The sequence below is a fragment of the Myotis nattereri genome (assembly GCF_964212035.1).
Source record: "Myotis nattereri genome assembly, chromosome: 11".
Lineage (NCBI taxonomy): Eukaryota > Metazoa > Chordata > Mammalia > Chiroptera > Vespertilionidae > Myotis > Myotis nattereri.
The window spans coordinates 37878148-37898192 of NC_138086.1; the positions used below are offsets into that span (position 1 = coordinate 37878148).

Consider the following 20045-nt stretch of genomic DNA (forward strand, 5'->3'; position numbering starts at 1 on the left):
GTGATCTGAAACCCAGGGGGGAGCTAAGAGCTGGGGGGCAGGGCAAAGGCGGCCCTGGGGCTACCTTTGCCCCGCCCCCCAGCCATGATCGGAGAATCAGGCACCTTTGCCGCCCTGGCCAGTGATAGCAGGAAGTAGGGGTGGAGCCAGCGATGGGAGCTGGGCACGGTCGAAGCTGGCAGTCCCAGGAGCTAGGGGTCCCTTGCCTGGGCCTAAAGCGAAGCCCACGATCGCGGGGCCGCTGCAGCTGCAGGTCCCCGCTGCCTGGGCCGGACGCCTCAGCCAGAGGCGTTAGCCCTGGGCAGGGGCGGAGCCTGCAACCGCAGGGAGCTAGGGGTCCCCTGCCCAGGCCTGACACCTCTGCCGGAGGCCTCAGGCCTGGTCAAGGGGCCTATCCGGTGATTGGTGATCGGAGGGTGATGAGGGTCAACTCCTCTGGCCGAGGCATCAGGCCTGGGTGGGGGGCGGAGCTGGGGATTGGGGGGATATGATGGTCCTCTTGCCCAGGCCTGAAGCCTGGGTCAGAGGCATCAGGCTTGGGCGGGGGGTGGAGCAAGCGATCAGAGGGAGATGGGGGTCCCCTGCCCAGGCATGATTCCTGGGCCAGAGGCCTCAGGCCTGGGCGGGGGCCAGAGCCAGTGATCGGGGGGAGATGGGGGTCCCCTGTCCAAGCCTGACACCTCTGGCAGAGGCGTTAGGCCTGGGCAAGGGGCCGATCAGGTGATCAGAGGGTGATGGGGGTCTATGCCTCTGGCCGAGGCATCAGGCCTGGGCAAGGGGCAGAGCCAGCAATCGAAGGGGTCTGGGGGTCCCCTGCCCAGGCCTGATGCCTGGGCCAGAGGCATCAGGCCTGGGGCAGAACCAGTGATGGGGGGAAATGAGGGTCCCCTGCCCAGGCCTGACGCCTCTGTCAGAGGCGTCAGGCCTGGGCAAGGGGCCGATCCTGCGATTGGAGGGTTATGGGGGTCAACGCCTGAGGGCTCCCAGTATGTGAGAGGGGGCAGGCTGGGCTGAGGGACACTCCCCCCACACACACACACCCAGTTCACGAATTTCGTGCACCGGGCCCCTAGTGTTTAGATATATGACCCTTAGAGAAATTTCTAATAATAATTCATGATTCTTAAATGGCTTATATTTAAAAACATTAAGAATCTTCTCTTAGAGTCTTCTGAAATATGTACTATTAGGGCATATCCCTTGATTATAGTTAAGATATTTATATTATGGTAAAATTAAACAACGTGATTTCTTCTGTGATATTACTAATTAATTTGTTGTAAAATCCCATTGTGGCAATTAACTGGTACATTATTTATATAGGCTCAGAATTGTGGAAGATCAAATAGTAAAAATGACTAATAACCATACAGTGAAATGATCAGATTCATAATGATGCAGAATGAAAGATACAGATTTTGAGAAGAAATCAGAGCTTCTAAAATCCCTGCAAAAAGTGAAAGGTTGCTCAGTTTAAAGTCTCTTTTGCTTTCCAATAAGATTTCGGGATGACAGAAGAAAGAAGGGGTGGGAATAACAACTACATTGTGGGCATATAATTTCTGAAAGCCCAAGTTAAAGGTGATATTAGTCATTCACGAGAATGCTTTCCTCTGATCAAAAATGAACTGTGAGTTTATCACTGACTACATCTATTGAACTACACTTCTACTTCATGATATTTAAGGAATACTATGTCAGTTGTTGGACTGCTGACTTTAAAAAAAGGTATTTATACATTACATCAGAATACTAAAATATGTGTTAGTTATATTTTTGAGAAAGTATGCAAATTACAAATCCATTTTCTAGTCAATACAGTCTAAAATAACAGAAGAGTATGCTTTTATTTTCAGCTGCTAGGAAATAATGCAGCTAATAATGATGCATTTGAGGGCTAATTCTCTTGGTAGAAACACCATTTCACATGAAAACTAATTGCATTTCCAATTAGCAAGTTCGAGTGCAGTTTTCTTATTCTACAGACTTCACATTTTTCCCCTCATTAAAAGAAAAAGAAAGGTGAATTTCACATACCTAAAAATACCTTTAACCCTGGTCCAATTGCTGGGATCTAACTGATGTTACGTCAATCATTATTTTAGGCTTGTCTCAGTCATCTCCTATGGAGTATTAGTCATGGTTCTGAATTCCAAGCCAAGATAATGAGTTTGGACTGTTTTGTTTTGTTTTTAAGAATTGATTCCATACATTTGTATTGCATAGCTCACAAGATTTTCAAGAATCTGAGTGTTGCTGCCCAACTACTACCATCCCAGAATGGATTCTCCACAGTCCCTAATTAGCATCATGGCTCACACAGCAAGGTCTAGGATGAATCTCCTAGACAGAGAGAGGATATAGACCCATATTCAGGTGTCAGAAAATCTAGGAAAGCAAATGTCTGCCCAACCATTGTTCAAATCTAGGTATTTCCGGAGAGTCCAGGGTTTCTTCCACAGCTAATATTCTGGAAGGACCTCGAGGATTCAGCTAAATTAAACCTTTAAAGTTTTTTCCCAAAACAAAGTGGACAAATGGCAGTACATTTGAAAGTATGTGAGGAGGGCTTTAAAAAGTTAAAACCTGCTTCCTCAATGAGCATGTCAAACGAAAGAATTGAATATGATTAAATAGTATTTTTTAAAAGTTAATTGCTATTTGTAAAAGGAGCCATCTTTGAAAAGTGCTTATAACACAACCTGTCTTTACTTCTAATTCTTGAGCACAAAGGTCTCTCTCCCTCTTATTTTGTAATCTCCCCTTCCTAGTTCTCTCTTATAAACTGATTTGCCCCTCCTTCTTGGCGTCATTAATTTCTCTGATACTGAGTTATTGCCATGCAAAGCTAGATATTACCCAGTTTCTAGTTCTCTCCATGTTCACTTTTGTGATTGTTATTGTGACTAATTCTATTTGTTAAACATGTTTACAAAAAGTCAACTCTTTTAAAAAAATATATTTTATTGATTTTTTACAGAGAGGAAAGGAGAGAGATAGAGAGTTAGAAACATCGATAAGAGAGAAACATCGATCAGCTGCCTCCTGCACATTTCCTACTGGGGATGTGCCTGCAACCAAGGTACATGCCCTTGACCGGAATCGAACCTGAGACCCTTCAGTCCGCAGGCTGATGCTCTATCCACTGAGCCAAAACGGTCCCGGCCAAAAAGTCAACTCTTAGGAAAAATTCTCCTCTATACTGTTTCAAGTCAAGTTACTTAAGTACCCCATATAGCTCAGGCCATATCTCTGAGAAATAAAATGTATTTGTGCTTGTCAGCTTGTTCTTAAAAGTGGAGAAACAGACATTTCACTAAAAGTCCTTTCAACAGGTCCTCAGGATTGACTAGTGATGAATTTTTCATTTTTTGATAGATTTATTTCTCCAAACCCTCCTTTATAAGAAAACATAAAGGACATCACAAAAGGGTTTATCCATTTTAATGTATAAAATAGATTCATCTCATTGCTGAGATGCCCTCAAAATAATCCAACCTGATACCTAAGAAAGCTTTACTTTCATTGAAATTGCATGTTATTTTCTATCATACTCATTTCTACAAATCCTCATTTGAGATTGGAGAAAAGCATCAATGCATTTTATATAGAAACATAAACCAGATCCGGAGAGAAAAATTTCAATTAGGTTCTGAAAATTCTATTCAATTCTCAATGTGACTCATTGGTCCATGCTGAGCATGTGGATCAGAATTGCTTTAGGATTCAGGATAACTTCCCCATGCAGATATACAGATACCTGATCATTGGTCTCACAGCTACCTGGCCTGATTCCAGCTGCCAATACCTCAGGTGCTGCTTAGGTGTCTGGGTTTAAAGTGGTTTTGGTAGATACAAAGCCATTTAAAGAGAAATAGTCTTTCCTTTTACAAGTAACATGGAAACTATCTTTTTCTTTCAATGAAGGAGAAGGTAATAGATTGTTCTCAAGAAACATTAAGTCTGGACTTATGATTTTACCTGGTACCTACTGATTCACTAAGCGCTTACCTGGATAATATCTGGCCAGGCCAGTGGCACTGCCAAACACCTGCCACAACAATGAAGGATCTTCATCTCGATTTTTTTTGAAAACTTCATCTAAGGCACTTGTCCAGTTCAGTTCATTTAACACAATTGTTGCTAACAAAAAAAAAAAGAGAGAAAGAAATTAATAAAATTCATAATTATAATTGAACCAGTCTCCACTGATTTGCAAAAAGAGATATACATTTTCACTGCTTTACTTATAAAGTACTCTAATCCAGTAGCTACCAAAATGTTTAGACATGGGATTATGTCTTCAAACAAATTTTTATAGGATGTTGGCCTTTAGACATTGTGGGCTGGGTAATCTTTGTGTGGGAGCTTTGTGTGCTTTGTGTAATACTCAGCAGTATCTCTGGCCTCCGCCCACGAGATGTCAGTATAGTCCCCCTTGTTGTGATGAGCAAAACTGCCTCCAGACAGCACCAGAAATCCCTGGAAGGGCAAAGCTGCTCCCTGTTGAGAATGACTATCTCTATATATAAAAGGTTAAGTGTCTGTCCGTCTGACCAGTAGCTATGACACGCACTGGCCATTTAAAAATAAATGGCACCACAGACCTGGCGCCGACAAACCAACACTTGGCTTCCCCCAAGTGGGCCCCACCATCACTCCGGAGCGACAGCCCCCCAAATCACAGTCAATGCTGCCAAGACCCCGTGATGCAAAATGTGGTCCACAGTCCAGCTAAGCCCAGCAGCAGTCGCTGTGGGGGCCCAGTTAATGATTTCATGTAGCAACGCCCAACTTCCTCACCCCTAGCGACTAGCCTCCTTGGAGTTTCTTCAACCCAGGAACCTGACTTGCTTTATAGCCAGGTGCCAACATTTTACAATTTAATCAAATGTCTGTGAAGTGTTTTCCCATGCCTCATCTCATTAGATCCTCGCACAAGTCCTGGGGTAGGTAGATAGGAGACTCGGTAGAATCCTATTTTCTTTTCATTTGCCAGAAAAAGGGGATTTAGAAAGTTTAGAAACTTGACTCGACTGGAAAAGAAGAAATGGTGGACCTTGAAAATGACTTCAGGTTTTCTCACTGCACAGAATATAGTCAACCACTGCTGCAGTTAAATATTTTACTCTTTGTTCTCTCTGCTTGATCTGTAATAATAATCTGATTAGTGTTGATATTTACTGCCTTGTTGCTGACAATTACCTGAAAGAGAAGTTGGGGTGCTTCACTGGGCTGGAAAAAGTTTAGCTAAGTCAGAAAGCATGTCTAATTAAGCAAGTTTATACTATGTATATAAAAGGCTAAGTTGACTCGTGCATGCACAATACATATAAAGCTCTCGCTGGTGCCAATTGCATGCATGTGTTTCAATATGTCATTGCCTATGGTGAATTTGGTTGACACTTCTGTAGAGAGAGGGCGAATAGCAATATCAAAATATTTCTTCTAATTAATTTCCTTTCAATGTGCACGAATCCATGCACCAGGACACTAGTAATACATACAACAGACAATGGCAGCATTCCTAACTTTCAGACAGTTCAGGGCACAGTTTGATGACCACCTCCCTCAATAATCTGCTGTTAGATAATCTGGTGTGTTACTTGAGTTAAAAATAAATATGCTTGCCATTGACCATAGTTTAATGTGCTTACAAAATAGAAAAGGTATTCATTTTGACCAAAAAAAATCATTCAGAGGTTTGACAATGTCAATGTTAGAAATATGAAGTAGTTCATTATGAACAGTTTTCTTTTTTTCTAGTTAGCTCAATTATTTAGAGTATAGTGCTAATAAGGATTAGGTCATTGATTTTGATACCTACTTATAACTGTTGACTGAAACATATGCCTTTCATTACAATGAAAGAGCAGCATTATAATGTGGGATGAAACAAGGGTTAAAGTGGTATATAATTTGTAACTATGGGCCTCTCTAATTACAGCACCCTCTGTCTAGCATATTAATGTTTAACTGGCTTAGAATATTATTTTTCCCTCCACACAAAAAGATGAAAAATAATTTTGTATCTTTTTTTTTGTAAAATATATACCATGACCTCAGCAGATTAGCACATTGGACATCTCTGTACTTGAGAATCTATGACCAAAACTAAACAGTGGAAATTAGCTTCAGATAAGGTCTGGAGATACTGTTTAGTGTCTATGTTTTTTGGTGACCACAAGGAATAAAGGAAGCAAATGCAATTATGGCTAAACCATGCACAAGACTTTTTAAAGGTAAAAGAAAAAAAGAGGTTCTATCAAAAAAGGTGTATATTGAAGTTTATCATTTACAAAAAAATGAAAACAGTAAAATTGTAAAACTGTTCTGGGACCAGCATTCTAATACGTTTCTCATTATTAAAAACTAACAAGATTTCCATCTTTATAGATGTGGTTACTTCCTGAAAGATCAGTGTGTGTGTGAATATTCATGAGTTGGGTCAGATCCGTGGTGCATCTGAGATACCAGTGATTTCATATGCAAAAGCATGATCCAATGAACCCTAAGTGACTGGTTATATAAAAATTTATATTCACACAGATAACCTGAACTGATACTCACTATTCATGAATATTTATAGCAATATACAAAACATCACAGAAAATGAGGGATATTATACTTTTCTTTAAACATTCATAAGTTTAATATTCCACTGAACAAATAATCATGTTTATTTATGATCCAGTAGTCTTCATTAATCTCCAATCTACTCTATCTTTTCAATTTCCTTGGCTATTTAATTCACATTAAGCAAAAACTGATATCTAATTATTTTAATAAACTTATTCGTTTTCAAGTCTGCTATTTTTTTTCTTAAGTTTTATTTGATAAGTTAACAACTATAAAGATTAGGCTCTGATACACTGATTGTGAATTACACTTTTATCTACTTGGGGGAAAGTCAACTCTGGAATATTCTTACTATATTGGAGATATGTTTTAAAATTTGCAGTTTATATATTTGAAAATTCTCTTATTCAGATAAGCCATTATTGAAGTAGACTTAAAAAATGTTTTCTCTAATTTAGATCATCTGCCAATGAACAAAGTATATAAAATATTTACAGAATAGGTCCCTGAATTGCTTTTAAATTTTATTCAGAATGAAAGAAATTATATTGTAAACCTATGGCAAAGCTTATCAACTTGATAATAGTATGTAGCAATGAATGAGGATACAAATACTTCCATTTCTGAGTGGTTATTTATAAAGGCTATTGGGTGTAATTTTTATTCTATTAGACATAATTTTATCTGAAAGTCTGGAGCAAGAAATTAAAATTCAAAGTTGGCCCTGAGAGCACAGAATAGCGAACCCTCTTTAACGGGGAACTTGATTGTAGCTGTCTTTCAAAATGAACATAGTCTTTAGCAATTTCAGGGGATTTATACCATAAAGGCAGTATGGATCTCCAGTCCTTAACCAGAGAATTTTAGAGCAAGAGTCATTCATTCAATCATAGTGTTCAAAATTTTAAGGCACCAAAACCACAAAGTAAAATATATTGCTGCACTAGGAAAAATTTTTCTTAAGCTATGTTGAAAGCAACTATAAATACAATATATATATATGTATATATATATATATATATATATATATATATATATATATATATCAAAGTAAACAAACAAGTATGAATATATTTTAGTTGCTTCTTCATTTGGCTATATTTTTCTGATCTACATCACACATTGTATTAGACTATAAGCATATATTATTTTAATATCCTGAAAGGAACAGACTTTTGTCTTCTTAAAATGTATAAAATTAAATACTAGCTTAATTCAGAATTATGGGGAGCATGCATTTCTTTATTTCTTTGCTATTAGCATAACTCAAATTACTGGGTAATCTGCAGATGACTGAATAATACTAGTAAAACTAATGCAGAATATTGGCCATGCTAAAACAAATGTATCTCATTTACTGAAGATACTTACTGTCTCTCACCTAAAATCATCAGGTAGAGATTATTTAGGGAGATGGTTTTTAATCAACTACCCTGGCTGCAATTGGGTAAAAAGGCACATTCAAAAAGTTATCATTAAGAGATCTTTTTTTAAAAAATATATTTTATTGATTTTTTTACAGAGGGAAGGGGAGAGGGATAGAGAGTTAAAACATCAATGAGAGAGAAACATCGATCAGCTGCCTCCTGCACGCCCCCTACTAGGGATGTGCCTGCAACCTAGGTACATGCCCTTGACCGGAATTGAACCCGGGACCCTTCAGTCCGCAGGCCGACACTCTATCCACTGAGCCAAACCAGTTAGGGTGAGAGAGAGAGAGGTCTTTTGTTTTATATTACAAGGAGTTTCTGTGGTTATGGTGCTGGTGCTTTTCTTTGGGTTGGGGTATTATTAGAGTCCCCTGTTTTTCTTACATCATAATATTTAAGATAAAAGGCACTATAAAGCATAATCTTTCTATGATGAAACAAACAAAACAAGACCAAATTCTTTGGAAAATTATTTTCAGCCAATATTACTTTGGATTATGAAACTGTATTGTTCATTTATATAAAGACCTGAGACTCAAAGAATAATTGTGGTACTCTAACTCAATAAAGATAAACAGGTTGTAAGTAAGTTTCCATTTGTCAATGTATCTTTTTTTTTCTTTTTTTTTTTTTAAATATATTTTATTGATTTTTTACAGAGAGGAAGGGAGAGAGACAGAGAGCCAGAAACATCGATGAGAGAGAAACATCGATCAGCCGCCCCCCGCACATTCCCCACCAGGGACGTGCCCGCAACCCAGGCACATGCCCCTGACCAGAATTGAACCCGGGACCCCTCAGTCCGCAGGCCGACGCTCTATCCACTGAGCCAAACTGGTTTCGGCTGTCAATGTATCTTATAAACACTTAAAATGCAGTTAGTTTTCTGTTAAGTCTCGATCTTTATTTGAAAGACCAGAGCAAGAAATCAAAAGATTTTAATTGCCAAAACGCTGATATAAATTAATAGCCAAACAATGTTTCATACAAGAACTCCAGAATAAAACATTTTTAAAATAACATGAAATATTCCTTGACCAAAAACCAAAACTTTACCTTTTATTGGGACAGAATTACTTAAGAACTGGATAATAATTCTGACTGATTTTCTATAAATTGTTTAGCAGTATTTTAAATAATTGTATTTTATATAGTATATCAGTTACGTATTGTATATGTATTACATTTTAAAAGATTGTGTATTATACAGGGATGGGCAAAAGCATGTTTTTAATTAGATAATACAATAATTAATAAATAACAATACAAGAATAAACTGTTTCCTGTACTCACAACTGTAAACCTATTTATGCCCACCCCTGATTCACTCATGTCTTCCTTCTCCCACAACCTCCAAAAATAACATTTTACATTCACACAAACTTATGATTTTTCATTTGATTGGATATTAGAAATAAATGAGTGACATTTTTTCACTATAGAAGAGTAACTGGTCGATGCTGATCTAGCCTTGAACATACTGTCAGTAACTAATGAACTTAAGCTAAGTGTCTTATGGCGACTTTAAGAGCAAAATTAGTCCTCACTTTCCGCCGACTTCAAAGAAATGAGGATCTTTACCTTTGTTAGAAAATTAGATTTTGCAAAAATAAGTCTTTTATAGATGTCCAAGGCTAAGCCTATTAAAATCGATGAATGCTGGGGAAGCAAACCTTGACTTCGGGCTTCTATTCTGAATGGTTAACAGGATTCCACTGATAATTGACTCAGAGCGCCAAGGATACATCTCTATTCTCCTTATCCTTGGTTTTAAAAAACATGGCCTTGGTGTTCAAGGATTCTCGCTTTTAGAGTGTTCTATTGTTCAATCAGGCTTCTCAAGGGAAGAAAGGAAAATCTAATTTGCAACAGCATAAAAGAAGCACTTTACATTTGCTAATTCTTCTAAAATAAATGACATCCCTATATCTTGTTTCTGACATGGCATACAGAATTATTTATAAGTTTCTCTTGTAATCTTCAACCCATAAAGTGTCGCACTGTTGGTCCCCTTAAGTTTGAATATATTTTGTTGACTTATTCAGGGTTCAGGGCCTCGTGTGCATAGAAGACACAAAATGACTATTTCAAAAACCTTAAGGTTATTTATAATGTCAACTACAGCTTTCAAATGAAGCAATTATATGTAGAAAAAAAGAAATATTTTTTATGATTTATTTAAAATATAAATAACACTGGGTACATCTGTATCAAAAATAAATTTTATCAAACATAAAATAGCTTTGACAAGTTTCTGATAAGACCTGTAGATATTAAAGCTATGCAAGGAACTAGATGCTAAAAATTGTGTTGTTGTTTTATAATGGTAAATATGATGCAATTAAATCATTAAAACAAGAAAACTGGCTCCAATGTTTAATATGCTATTTCTATTTAACTAATAATACCATTCTTTTATCAAAGCCTGGCATTGTGATGAAATTAGTATATATGATTTAAGTTCTTGCTACTGGTAATAGCAAATAAGGTCAACAATATTAAGCACTTACTGTGTGCTGCAGGTATGTTAACCGTATGTGAGCTATTTATTTCAAAGTTTTCATTGTATGTTTAGCTCTACATATTTAAAATTTTATATCTAAAAAAATATGTCAATGCCTTTGTAACACATTGTTTCTCAACTGAGAGAAATATTCCTCCCAGGGGACCTTCAGCAATGTCTAGACGCAGCTGTGGGCAAACTACGGCCCGCAAGCCGGATCCGGCCCGTTTGAAATGAATAAAACTAAAAAAAAAAAAAAAGACCGTACCCTTTTATGTAATGATGTTTACTTTGAATTTATATTAGTTCACACAAACACTCCATCCATGCTTTTGTTCCGGCCCTCCGGTCCAGTTTAAGAACCCATTGTGGCCCTCGAGTCAAAAAGTTTGCCCACCCTAGAGACATTTTTGATTGTCATACCTGCTGGGAAGTTATTTACATCTGGTGGGCAGAGGCCAGGGATTCCCTAAACATCCTTCAATGGACAGAACATCCCCCGCAAGAAAGAATTACTAAAATGTCAATAGCGTCCAGGTTTAGAAACCTGGCTCAAGTACAACTATAAACACAAGACAATGAATCCACTTTATAAAAACCAATATCCCCAATGAATGTTGTCAACAAAAAGTCACAGCAAAACTTCTACAAAGTGAGAAATGATATACTTTTTTAAAGGATTATTTTATGATATTAAATAATCTCAATATTTCAGGCTACATTTTGACACCCTTTGGGTTGAGCAAATTTTCATTTTAGTCTCAGAAACTCTAACACACTGTTCTCATCTCTAAAAAAGTAAGGATTCAAAGCTACTTTTTAGTGCCATTAAATGTTATCCCTCCCACCACCTGCTTTTGGATAGTCACAGAATATTAGAGTTTTGCTTTGGTGCTGTTGTTATTTTTAACGAGTCAACACTTACTGTGTGATTCTAAACTGAGCTTATTGTATCTCTATAGCAAATGTTCATTTTATCCCATAGTACACAAGGTCATCATTAAAAGGGTTGCATTTAACAGATGAGCTGAGCCAGATGTCACTAATTTTATTCATCAACTCTAATCTCTAAAAGGAAAAATGTTAATAAGAAGAAACCCACTGATCCAATTAAATGCACAGGCAAAAAGAATCCACTTTAAGGACTAGACAGTGTGCATAAATATTAAAATGAACGAATCTTTTCAATGGATTTGGCTAAGGGAATCTCATCTAATCCCAGTGTAATTGAAAGATTAATAAAACACAGAGAGAAGGGAAGACCAAATCTAATCTTTCTAATTGTGTCTCACGCACCAGACTGCACCTCCCACTGAGGATGGGAGAACAGAAGGGTCCAAGGCATACGTAGACCCCGATGACAAGATAAGCCTTATTCGTACAGTTAATTTGGTAAAAATATTAAAAGGCTCTTGTCCTTGTCAGTTCTCTAACCCCCATATTACTGAGATTTCTGGTTTTGCTCCTTAGGTCTTTCGTTTCCCATAGATTGAGCATGTATGTGGCTAATATCCAGGGCACAGCTGTTCTGTTTCAATGAAATCTGAAAATTGTGGAGCACATCGAAGGGACTCAGAAAAAACCCAAGAGATTAAGAACACTGTAAGGGGAATAGAAGACCCTGGGATAGAATGTTATGTTTAGTAATTGAAGGATTTTAAATGCCACTTTTAATAAAATGATAATTGTAAGCTATTTCTTTGGGGGGGGGGCGTAGTGATTTTGCATGGGAATAATGAGAGTAGAGGGCAAGGTTAAAAACACTGTTTTCTTTATCTTTCAAGCATTCTAACTTTTTCTGTTCCTAACATTATCCAAAAAAGAAAAACACAATTAGTGACTTTGGTAGAGAAGAGTCTCTATCACTAGCACAACAGGCTACTGAAGTCATGTGACCTCTTGTGCTTCTGTGTTCCTTCATCTAAAAAATGAATATAAGTACACTAAGAATGCTGGATCGCCTTCAGAGTTAGTATGAATGTCAGATAAGTTTTTGAATAAAAGGGAGCATGATTTTATTATAGTCCTTCCCTTAGCTGGATTGGAAAACTGTAACATGTCCATGGCCTTTAGATGTCTTACTGGTTCATAGACAATAGCTTCTTTTTACATTTCTACACATTATTTGAGTCTTGCCAGTCACTTTGTTTTACTTGAATGAACAGTTAGCATATTTCTCCATTTATTTTGTAATAAAGCCACTTTCCTTATATCCACCCCATAATTAAAAGTTCTCATATCATGAGATACTCTTCATTGAAAACATATAGGTAAAATATAATTTTAAACTTAGGAACATTGCATAATTTTTCAATATAAATTATGCAGAATCAATTGTTAAACCTGAAGAGGACAATCAATTCTTCCATTGATACAAAGGCATTTTCATCATAAATTCAACTATTTATAACTAAATTTGTAATTGTAAACAAAAGTGATTATATATATATATATATATATATATATATACATACATACATATATATATATACATATATATATATCTTAGAATAGATTATATGTATTCAGAATACTGCTTGTCACTTAGTAACTGCACAATAAATGTTGCCTTCCCTTACCATTATTATTATCTTATTCACCTTTAAAAAAATTTTTTTTTTTTTACTCCTCACAGGAGGACATAGTTTTACTGATTTTAGGGAGAGGGGAAAGGAGGGAAGGGGGGAGAGAGAGAGAGAGAGAGAGAGAGAGAGAGAGAGAGAGAGAGAGAGAGAGAGAGAGAGAGAAGAGATATAGAGAGAAATATAGATGTATGAGAAATATTGATCCACTGCCTCCCATATATACACTGACTGGGGATGAAATCAGCAACCTAGGTGTGTGTCCTGAGAGGGAAAAAGAACCAGCAGCCTTCCGTGCAGTGGATGATGCTCCAACCAACTGAGCACAGTGGCCAGGGCGCATTCACCTCTTCATATTCAGCATTTAAAAGGTTAACAAACATATTTTGATGGAGGAATTCTAATTGAGCTGCTAAAATGCTAGGATGAATAATTAAAACCTCTCATTCACTCCCCTCCTCAAGAAACCTTTGCTCTTAACTCAGCCCTAAGTTAATGTCCAACATTACTTAATCTCCTTGCTATAAATGCCATGAGAAAAAGGTATGTTAACCTTTCCAAAATTATTTACATTGTTATAAGAGAATTAAAAACCTAAAAAAAAAAATTCTCTGTAGTGACCGCCCTTTATGTACTGTATAAGTTTGGTGAGGAGATGATTTTTACAATGGGATATTTCCAGTGCCCCCTGAAATCAAACCACACTGGTGAATGCTGCCATGATAGAACAGACACACTAAAATTCCGGTAGAAGAAATTAAATTATATAAGGTCTAATGTACATAGCAGACACAACACACAGGATGATACACCCACAGTTCTGTTAAGGCTGAGAGGAAACTCTGGGTGAGAATTATAGGCCAAATGAGCTATGGGATATCTCTTGTCTTTGCTCTGAGACTCCTTAACTGCATAGGGAATTTAGTGTCTCCATGTAAAGCTGGTCTGAATTCAAAATGAAGGATCAAAAAGTATTGGAGCTGACTAATGAGATAAGGATGACAAGGCTCCTGGGGACTGGGCTGGTGCTATCAATAAGGCACACACTGCTTGCTACTTAAGGGTTTGTGTCAACCAGTTTTGGAATAAAGAGTCGCCTGGTGATTTAAAGATGCAAAGATCAGATGCACTGAAACTCAGCACACAGTAGTTGGCTGTAATCAAGAAGAGAAATCACTTGGTTTATACGCCATCCCTCTGCTTCAGAATGAAACAAAACAAAATAAAATAAATTGAATAAATTGAATGACAGTCATGTTACCTAAAGGTATGAATAAAATTGAACACCATTTCCAAGGCAATGTGAGGTTAACATCCTAATATCTCTAGATGCACACGAATAGAGATGTAGTTGCATAGGAATAGAGAATTTCCCAAGTGCATATAAACATGCATGCATGCAGGGCACTCATTAAGTATTTTGTTATTTATAGAGAAAAACATCATGCTTACAACATAGTGAACATGATTTCTTCAGATTTCAATGTATTTGTTATAGTAATTGACATTAACTTTATATTTATCAGCCCTAATGACTGCATTGTTCAGCGAGTATCTTAATAATACAGTAATAATTCTTATTAATAATCCTTGACTAGATCTTCAAGCCAAAATCAAATAAATTGTGATCATTATTCTCAAGTGTATCAAAAGCTAGTAGAGAAGATAGATAAACCAAAGCATCTTAAATCAAATTTTGCTTTTGTATCATAGATCCTATTAACTGTTACCTCCCTATGAAAAGCTAAGTAAATGCTTTGAGGGCTGAGGGAAGGTGGTCATAGAAGACTTCCTGGAGCTGGTGACACACAGTGTTAAGGAAGAGTGGAGAGGCAGAAAGAGGGCGTGGTGGCTGACTCAGTGACTAACCTGTGAAGAGCACAGAGATGAGACAATGATAACAACAAGGCATAAGACATTTTAGGAGCTCCTTGCTAAGATGGTGAAGGAAAGGGGATTGCATGTAGGACCATGGCAGCAATGCTAAGATTAAAGACACACTGTCATGATCATCCAGAACTACTAAATACACAATAATTTTATTCTGAGAATTATAGAGAGCCATATAAGCTGACATCTGAAATAATTATATTTGCACTTGAGAGTTCACTTAGAAGCCAGATTGAAAGCAAGCCAGATGAGTGGGGATGGCAAAATAGAAAGCTTGTATGGTCAGGATACAAGCTTGTATGGTCAGCTGAGGACTAAAAAGACAGTGGTGGACACAGAAGTGAAAGTTGAGGAAAAATAGTCTACAGACCATCGTGGCAGATAGTGGGAAAGGGAAAAGGGGAGCCTTGGGTTTCTGACTTGGGTCTGGATAGTACTATTAACAAAGATAGGAACGTAGGAGGAGGGGTATGTTTGGGGATAATGATGATGAATTCCATTTTGAACACAACGTGAAGTACCTGTGGGATAGCTAGTAAACAGGATGACTTAAAAGGCAATGAGAGAAATGAACCTGCAGCTGAGCCAGGACGTCTGCAAGGAAGAATCAGATTTGGGAGTCATTGTTCAGTGACAACTGGAACTATCCGTTTTGCGTGAAGCCAGCAGTTATTGACATCATAAGCTCTAGGGATCTTTAAGTATTAAGGAGGCTTTACTTACCTGAGAGAGATTGCCAAAAGGAGCAAATGAGGACCTAACTCTCATACAGGACATATTTTCCATAAAAAGTAAGTGATGCATAGTATACTTTAATATCTATTGTTTTCATTTCATTAAAATGACAAAATGTGCCTTTCAAATATGATTTTCACATCTGCATTAAAATAAGAGTACTGAATACAAATTGTACGTTATCTATGTGTGACTCACAGTCCATCAGGAAGAGAGAATATGGAAAGGTATAAAAACCAATAAAAATCCATTATCTTCGAATGCATTTTTTTTTACAACTTTGTACTTTTAAAATAGTTATTGACTTAAATCAAGTACCCAGGGATACAATGCCTGCCTCTCCTGCATGCAGAGCACACTAATGCTCTCTGAGCACTTGGAGAATAAGCAATTTCCCTCTGCTTCCGCTGGAAGGACGGAGTAATCTATTGTGCCTGTATACCTACCGGGAGCCTCAAGAGGGTGAGGCTCGATGATTACATGATCTTATAAGACCATCAAGCTCTACCACAGGACTCATATATGTATTATAAAGACACTTCAAATTGCCGAACACACGCTCCTCACCGTCCTGGTGCGGCTCTCTTCTGCAATTCACTTGCACCTTTGACTTTTGGAAATGATTTAAACCGGCATCAGCAGCTCTCAATGCCTGAATGCCAACCAGCCTCATTCATCAGAAAGCAAGAGTGACAAGATTTAATTACTTAGAAACATATGAGGTTTTTCTTCCTAAAAAGGAAACTTCAATCAACCTTTCAGTAAAATTTAATATCAGAAGGTAACGCAGAGATCAAGAATTTTTAAACCTTCTATTTCATACAACAAAATTAGGCACATGTAAGAAGTAATAAATGCAATTTAACTTCAAACACATACTTAGCATTCTCTGATATAAACAAGGTTTACTGAAATAAATATTACTGTTCTTCCCAAAATGAATTTTCTTTAATAATCTTACTCATGTTTTTAAAAGAAGCCTTTACTTTGTCACTTTGTATTCTGAATCAAACTGATGAAAGCCAGAATCTTTTATGTTATTTGTCAGTTCCTCTCGCCCTTCAAATATATCTGAAGCAAAGTCTTTTCATTTATTTGATTTCATTTATTTGATTCAAATAAATATTCTACTAAAGTATCAATTGTTCATTTTCTTGTCCTTGCATCTGATATCAGAAAATGCAACATCGCCAATTTTTTGTGTGTAAGAACCAAAAGCATGTGCATTTTATTGTTAACATTTGGGGGAACAAATTTTCATTTTATATATTCTTTAATAAGGTAACCAAACCTTCTTAGACAAGAAGGTAAGAAGGAGTATGTATGTATCACAACAGGCACCAGATCATATTATTCCATCCTCTATTTGAACCACTGTATACTTATATACAATAAATAACATTTAATTAATTCATTTAAAAAGCATCCTATATAATAAAAGGCTAATATGCAAATCGACAAATCAGCAGTTGCTATGACACACACTGACCACCAGGAGGAAGATGCTCAACACAGGAGCTGCCCCTGGTGGTCAGTGAGCTCCCACAGGGGGAGCACCACTCAGCCAGAAGCCTGACTCCTGGCTGGCAAGCGCAGCAGTAGTGGCAGGAACCTGTCCCACCTCCATGGCAGCACTAAGGATGTCCAACTGCTGGCTTAGGTCCCCCTAAGTAGTCATTCAGACATCTCCCGAGGGCTCCTGGATGGTGAGAGAGCGCAGGCCGGGCTGAGGGACTCCCCACCACGCCCCACAACCCCCACTGAGTTCATGAATTTCATGCACTGGGGCTCTAGTTTGGTTATAATAGCCATTCTATACACTGACAAAACATCACATAATTATTTTCCTGTTGAACAAAAACACAATTTTTTAAGCCTTTGAAAAATCTATAATAATAAAAGCGTAATATGCTAATTAGACTGGACTTCTTTCCGGACGAAGCTGAGACTGCAAGGGAAGCCTGGGTCCCAGGTGCCTGCCAGTGGCCAGAGGGAGGCCTGGGTCCCAGGTGCCTGTTGCAGCCGGAGGGAGACCCAGGTCCCTGGGTGCCAGAGGGAAGCCAGTGCCAGCAGCTTGGGGAAAGAAGGCAAACTTTTGCAAGAATTTCGTGCAGTGGGCCTCTAGTACAAGTATAACGAGGTTGAGATTGAATTTACTGTTTCTTTGTAATAGTCTCAAAAAGGATTCTCTTGAATGTAAATTTATTTCCACACTTCCAAGGATAGGCAAAGTGATTTTTTTTTCCTACCACCTGAAGTTCATCTTACTAATCATTTTATAAAATAGTTACTATTTTTTAAATCAAATTCAAAAATATAATCTTATTGTCTTTAATAAAAGATATTTATATCTTTTAACTTTTTAAATAAAAGAATTTATATATATTATTAAATTTAATAAATCTTTCACAGGTATTTTTTGGGGCATAAAGATGCATTCAATAAAATTAAAATTTCCTTAAAACTCATGAACATTGTTATGTCCACTTCTAGACAATTCTCTGCTTTTCCTTAGTTCAGAATAAGTTGAAATTCATGCCATCAATATAAAAATATAGACTATGGCAGTATACTTCTTCCCTAAGTTAAGATATTTTTATCTGAAATTTCAATCAACACAAAGCTTCCTGGAGAGAGTTGTTCACTCAAATCATATACATATGTGAAATGTATACATATGCGCATTTACTCAAAGTAAAATGAGGATTAATTGGGAGATATGAAATGGTATTCTAAATTTTTTATTTTTCTGAAGATATCAAGCAAAAGCCTTTTTCCAAACTGCTGTTTTCATTTTGGGTCAAAACTTTAACCTTTCCACTTTTTTCTAGCAACTGCTTTAGTGTCATTTTCTATGTAGAACCTTTAATTATAATTTTTGAAATGTGTAAATCATAATTAAGATTATGGGGTTGACTTTTAAAATAGAACAGAATTTAAGTATTTGGCATATTTTTCATTGACCTAGAACTCACTATTTAAACCAAAGACAAGTAATGTTTCTTTAGGAACTCCTTGTCTGGGAGATTTTTATATACATAAGATTATATAAACAGATTAAATTTGAAGTAACTATACACTAGCATAAGATGAAAAATCTAAAGAAGAAAATAACTATGTACATGTAGCACTGTATGTTACCAAAACAAATTTGGAGTTTGAAATAAGAATGTTTTGGTCAGAACATAGTTCTCAATTTTTATTGTACAAAAACCTCCCATACCTTTACTATTAGAGAAAGTCTGAACTCAGCATACCCTGGCTAGGGAGGCAGACAGGAGATGTTGGCCACACGAACATCTACATAATTTATCTAGAAATTCAACAAATCAACTCCAGTAAAATGCCCAATGAGAGACGGAACTCATAAGACAGATAAAAATATGTTTCAAAATAAAACTTTTAAGTTATATAATTTAATGTTAAATTCAAATCAGCAAGGCCTATAATATTCTTATTTGGTCCACTGATAAACTACAATATTTTTAAATTCCAATAAAATTGTATCCTTCATTATAAGAATTAATGTGGAAAATCCTATCTAATAAAAGAGAAACATGGTAATTGGCATACGACCGCTACCCTTCCCATTGGCTAATCAGCAAGATATGCAAATTAACTGCCAGCCAAGATGGCGGCCGGCAGCCAGGCAGCTTGAAGCGAACATGAGGCTTGCTTGCTTCAGTGACGGAGGACTCCAATGTTCCCCACCTGCCGCTGCAGGCCTCTGAGCCTGCAGTTTCAAACATTGTAACAAATATAGAAGCTAAACAAAACCCCAGAAACCAGCTTTCAGCCGGCTGGGATCTCAGAGCTGGAGTTGATACAGAGTTTCGATTATAGAACCGAGACAAACCAGATACCTGCTTCCAGAAGTAGAGGCCTAAGAGCTGGAGCCTCAGAGCTAAAGCTGGCCCAGAATAAAAAAAAAAAGAAAAGAAAAAAAGGAGCAGTTGGGAGCTTCAGTCCCAGCCTGAAAACAGCCCTCAGCCCCTCACCCAGACTGGCCAGGCACCCCAGTGGGGACCCCAAACCCTGAAGGGTGTGTGACCAGCTGCAAACAGCCATCATCCCCTCATCCAGGCTGGCCAGGCACCCCAGTGGGGACCCCCACCCTGATACAGGACACCCTGCAGGGCAAACCAGCCAGCCCCCACCCATGCACCAGGCCTCTATTCTATATAGTAAAAGGGTAATATGCCTCCCAGCACTGGGATCAGCGGAGCTGAGAGGCCTCCAGGCACAGGAATCAGTGTGACTGGGGGCAACGCCCAAACCCCCTGATCGCCCTGTGTCTCTGTGTGTGACGGGGGCGGGGCCACAACC

The 20045-nt window shown here is 37.6% G+C and overlaps 1 protein-coding gene across 3 annotated transcripts in view; it reads right to left on the reverse strand.

Annotated features, from left to right (window-relative positions):
- CACNA2D1 (calcium voltage-gated channel auxiliary subunit alpha2delta 1) overlaps positions 1–20045 on the reverse strand; it is a 389241-nt gene that overhangs the window by 98938 nt on the left and 270258 nt on the right. For all 3 annotated transcript variants that reach the window (XM_081102325.1, XM_081102324.1, XM_081102326.1), the window contains exon 7: positions 4012–4143. In XM_081102325.1, the coding sequence (XP_080958451.1) occupies positions 4012–4143 (132 nt within the window). The remainder of the gene's footprint in view (positions 1–4011; positions 4144–20045) is intronic.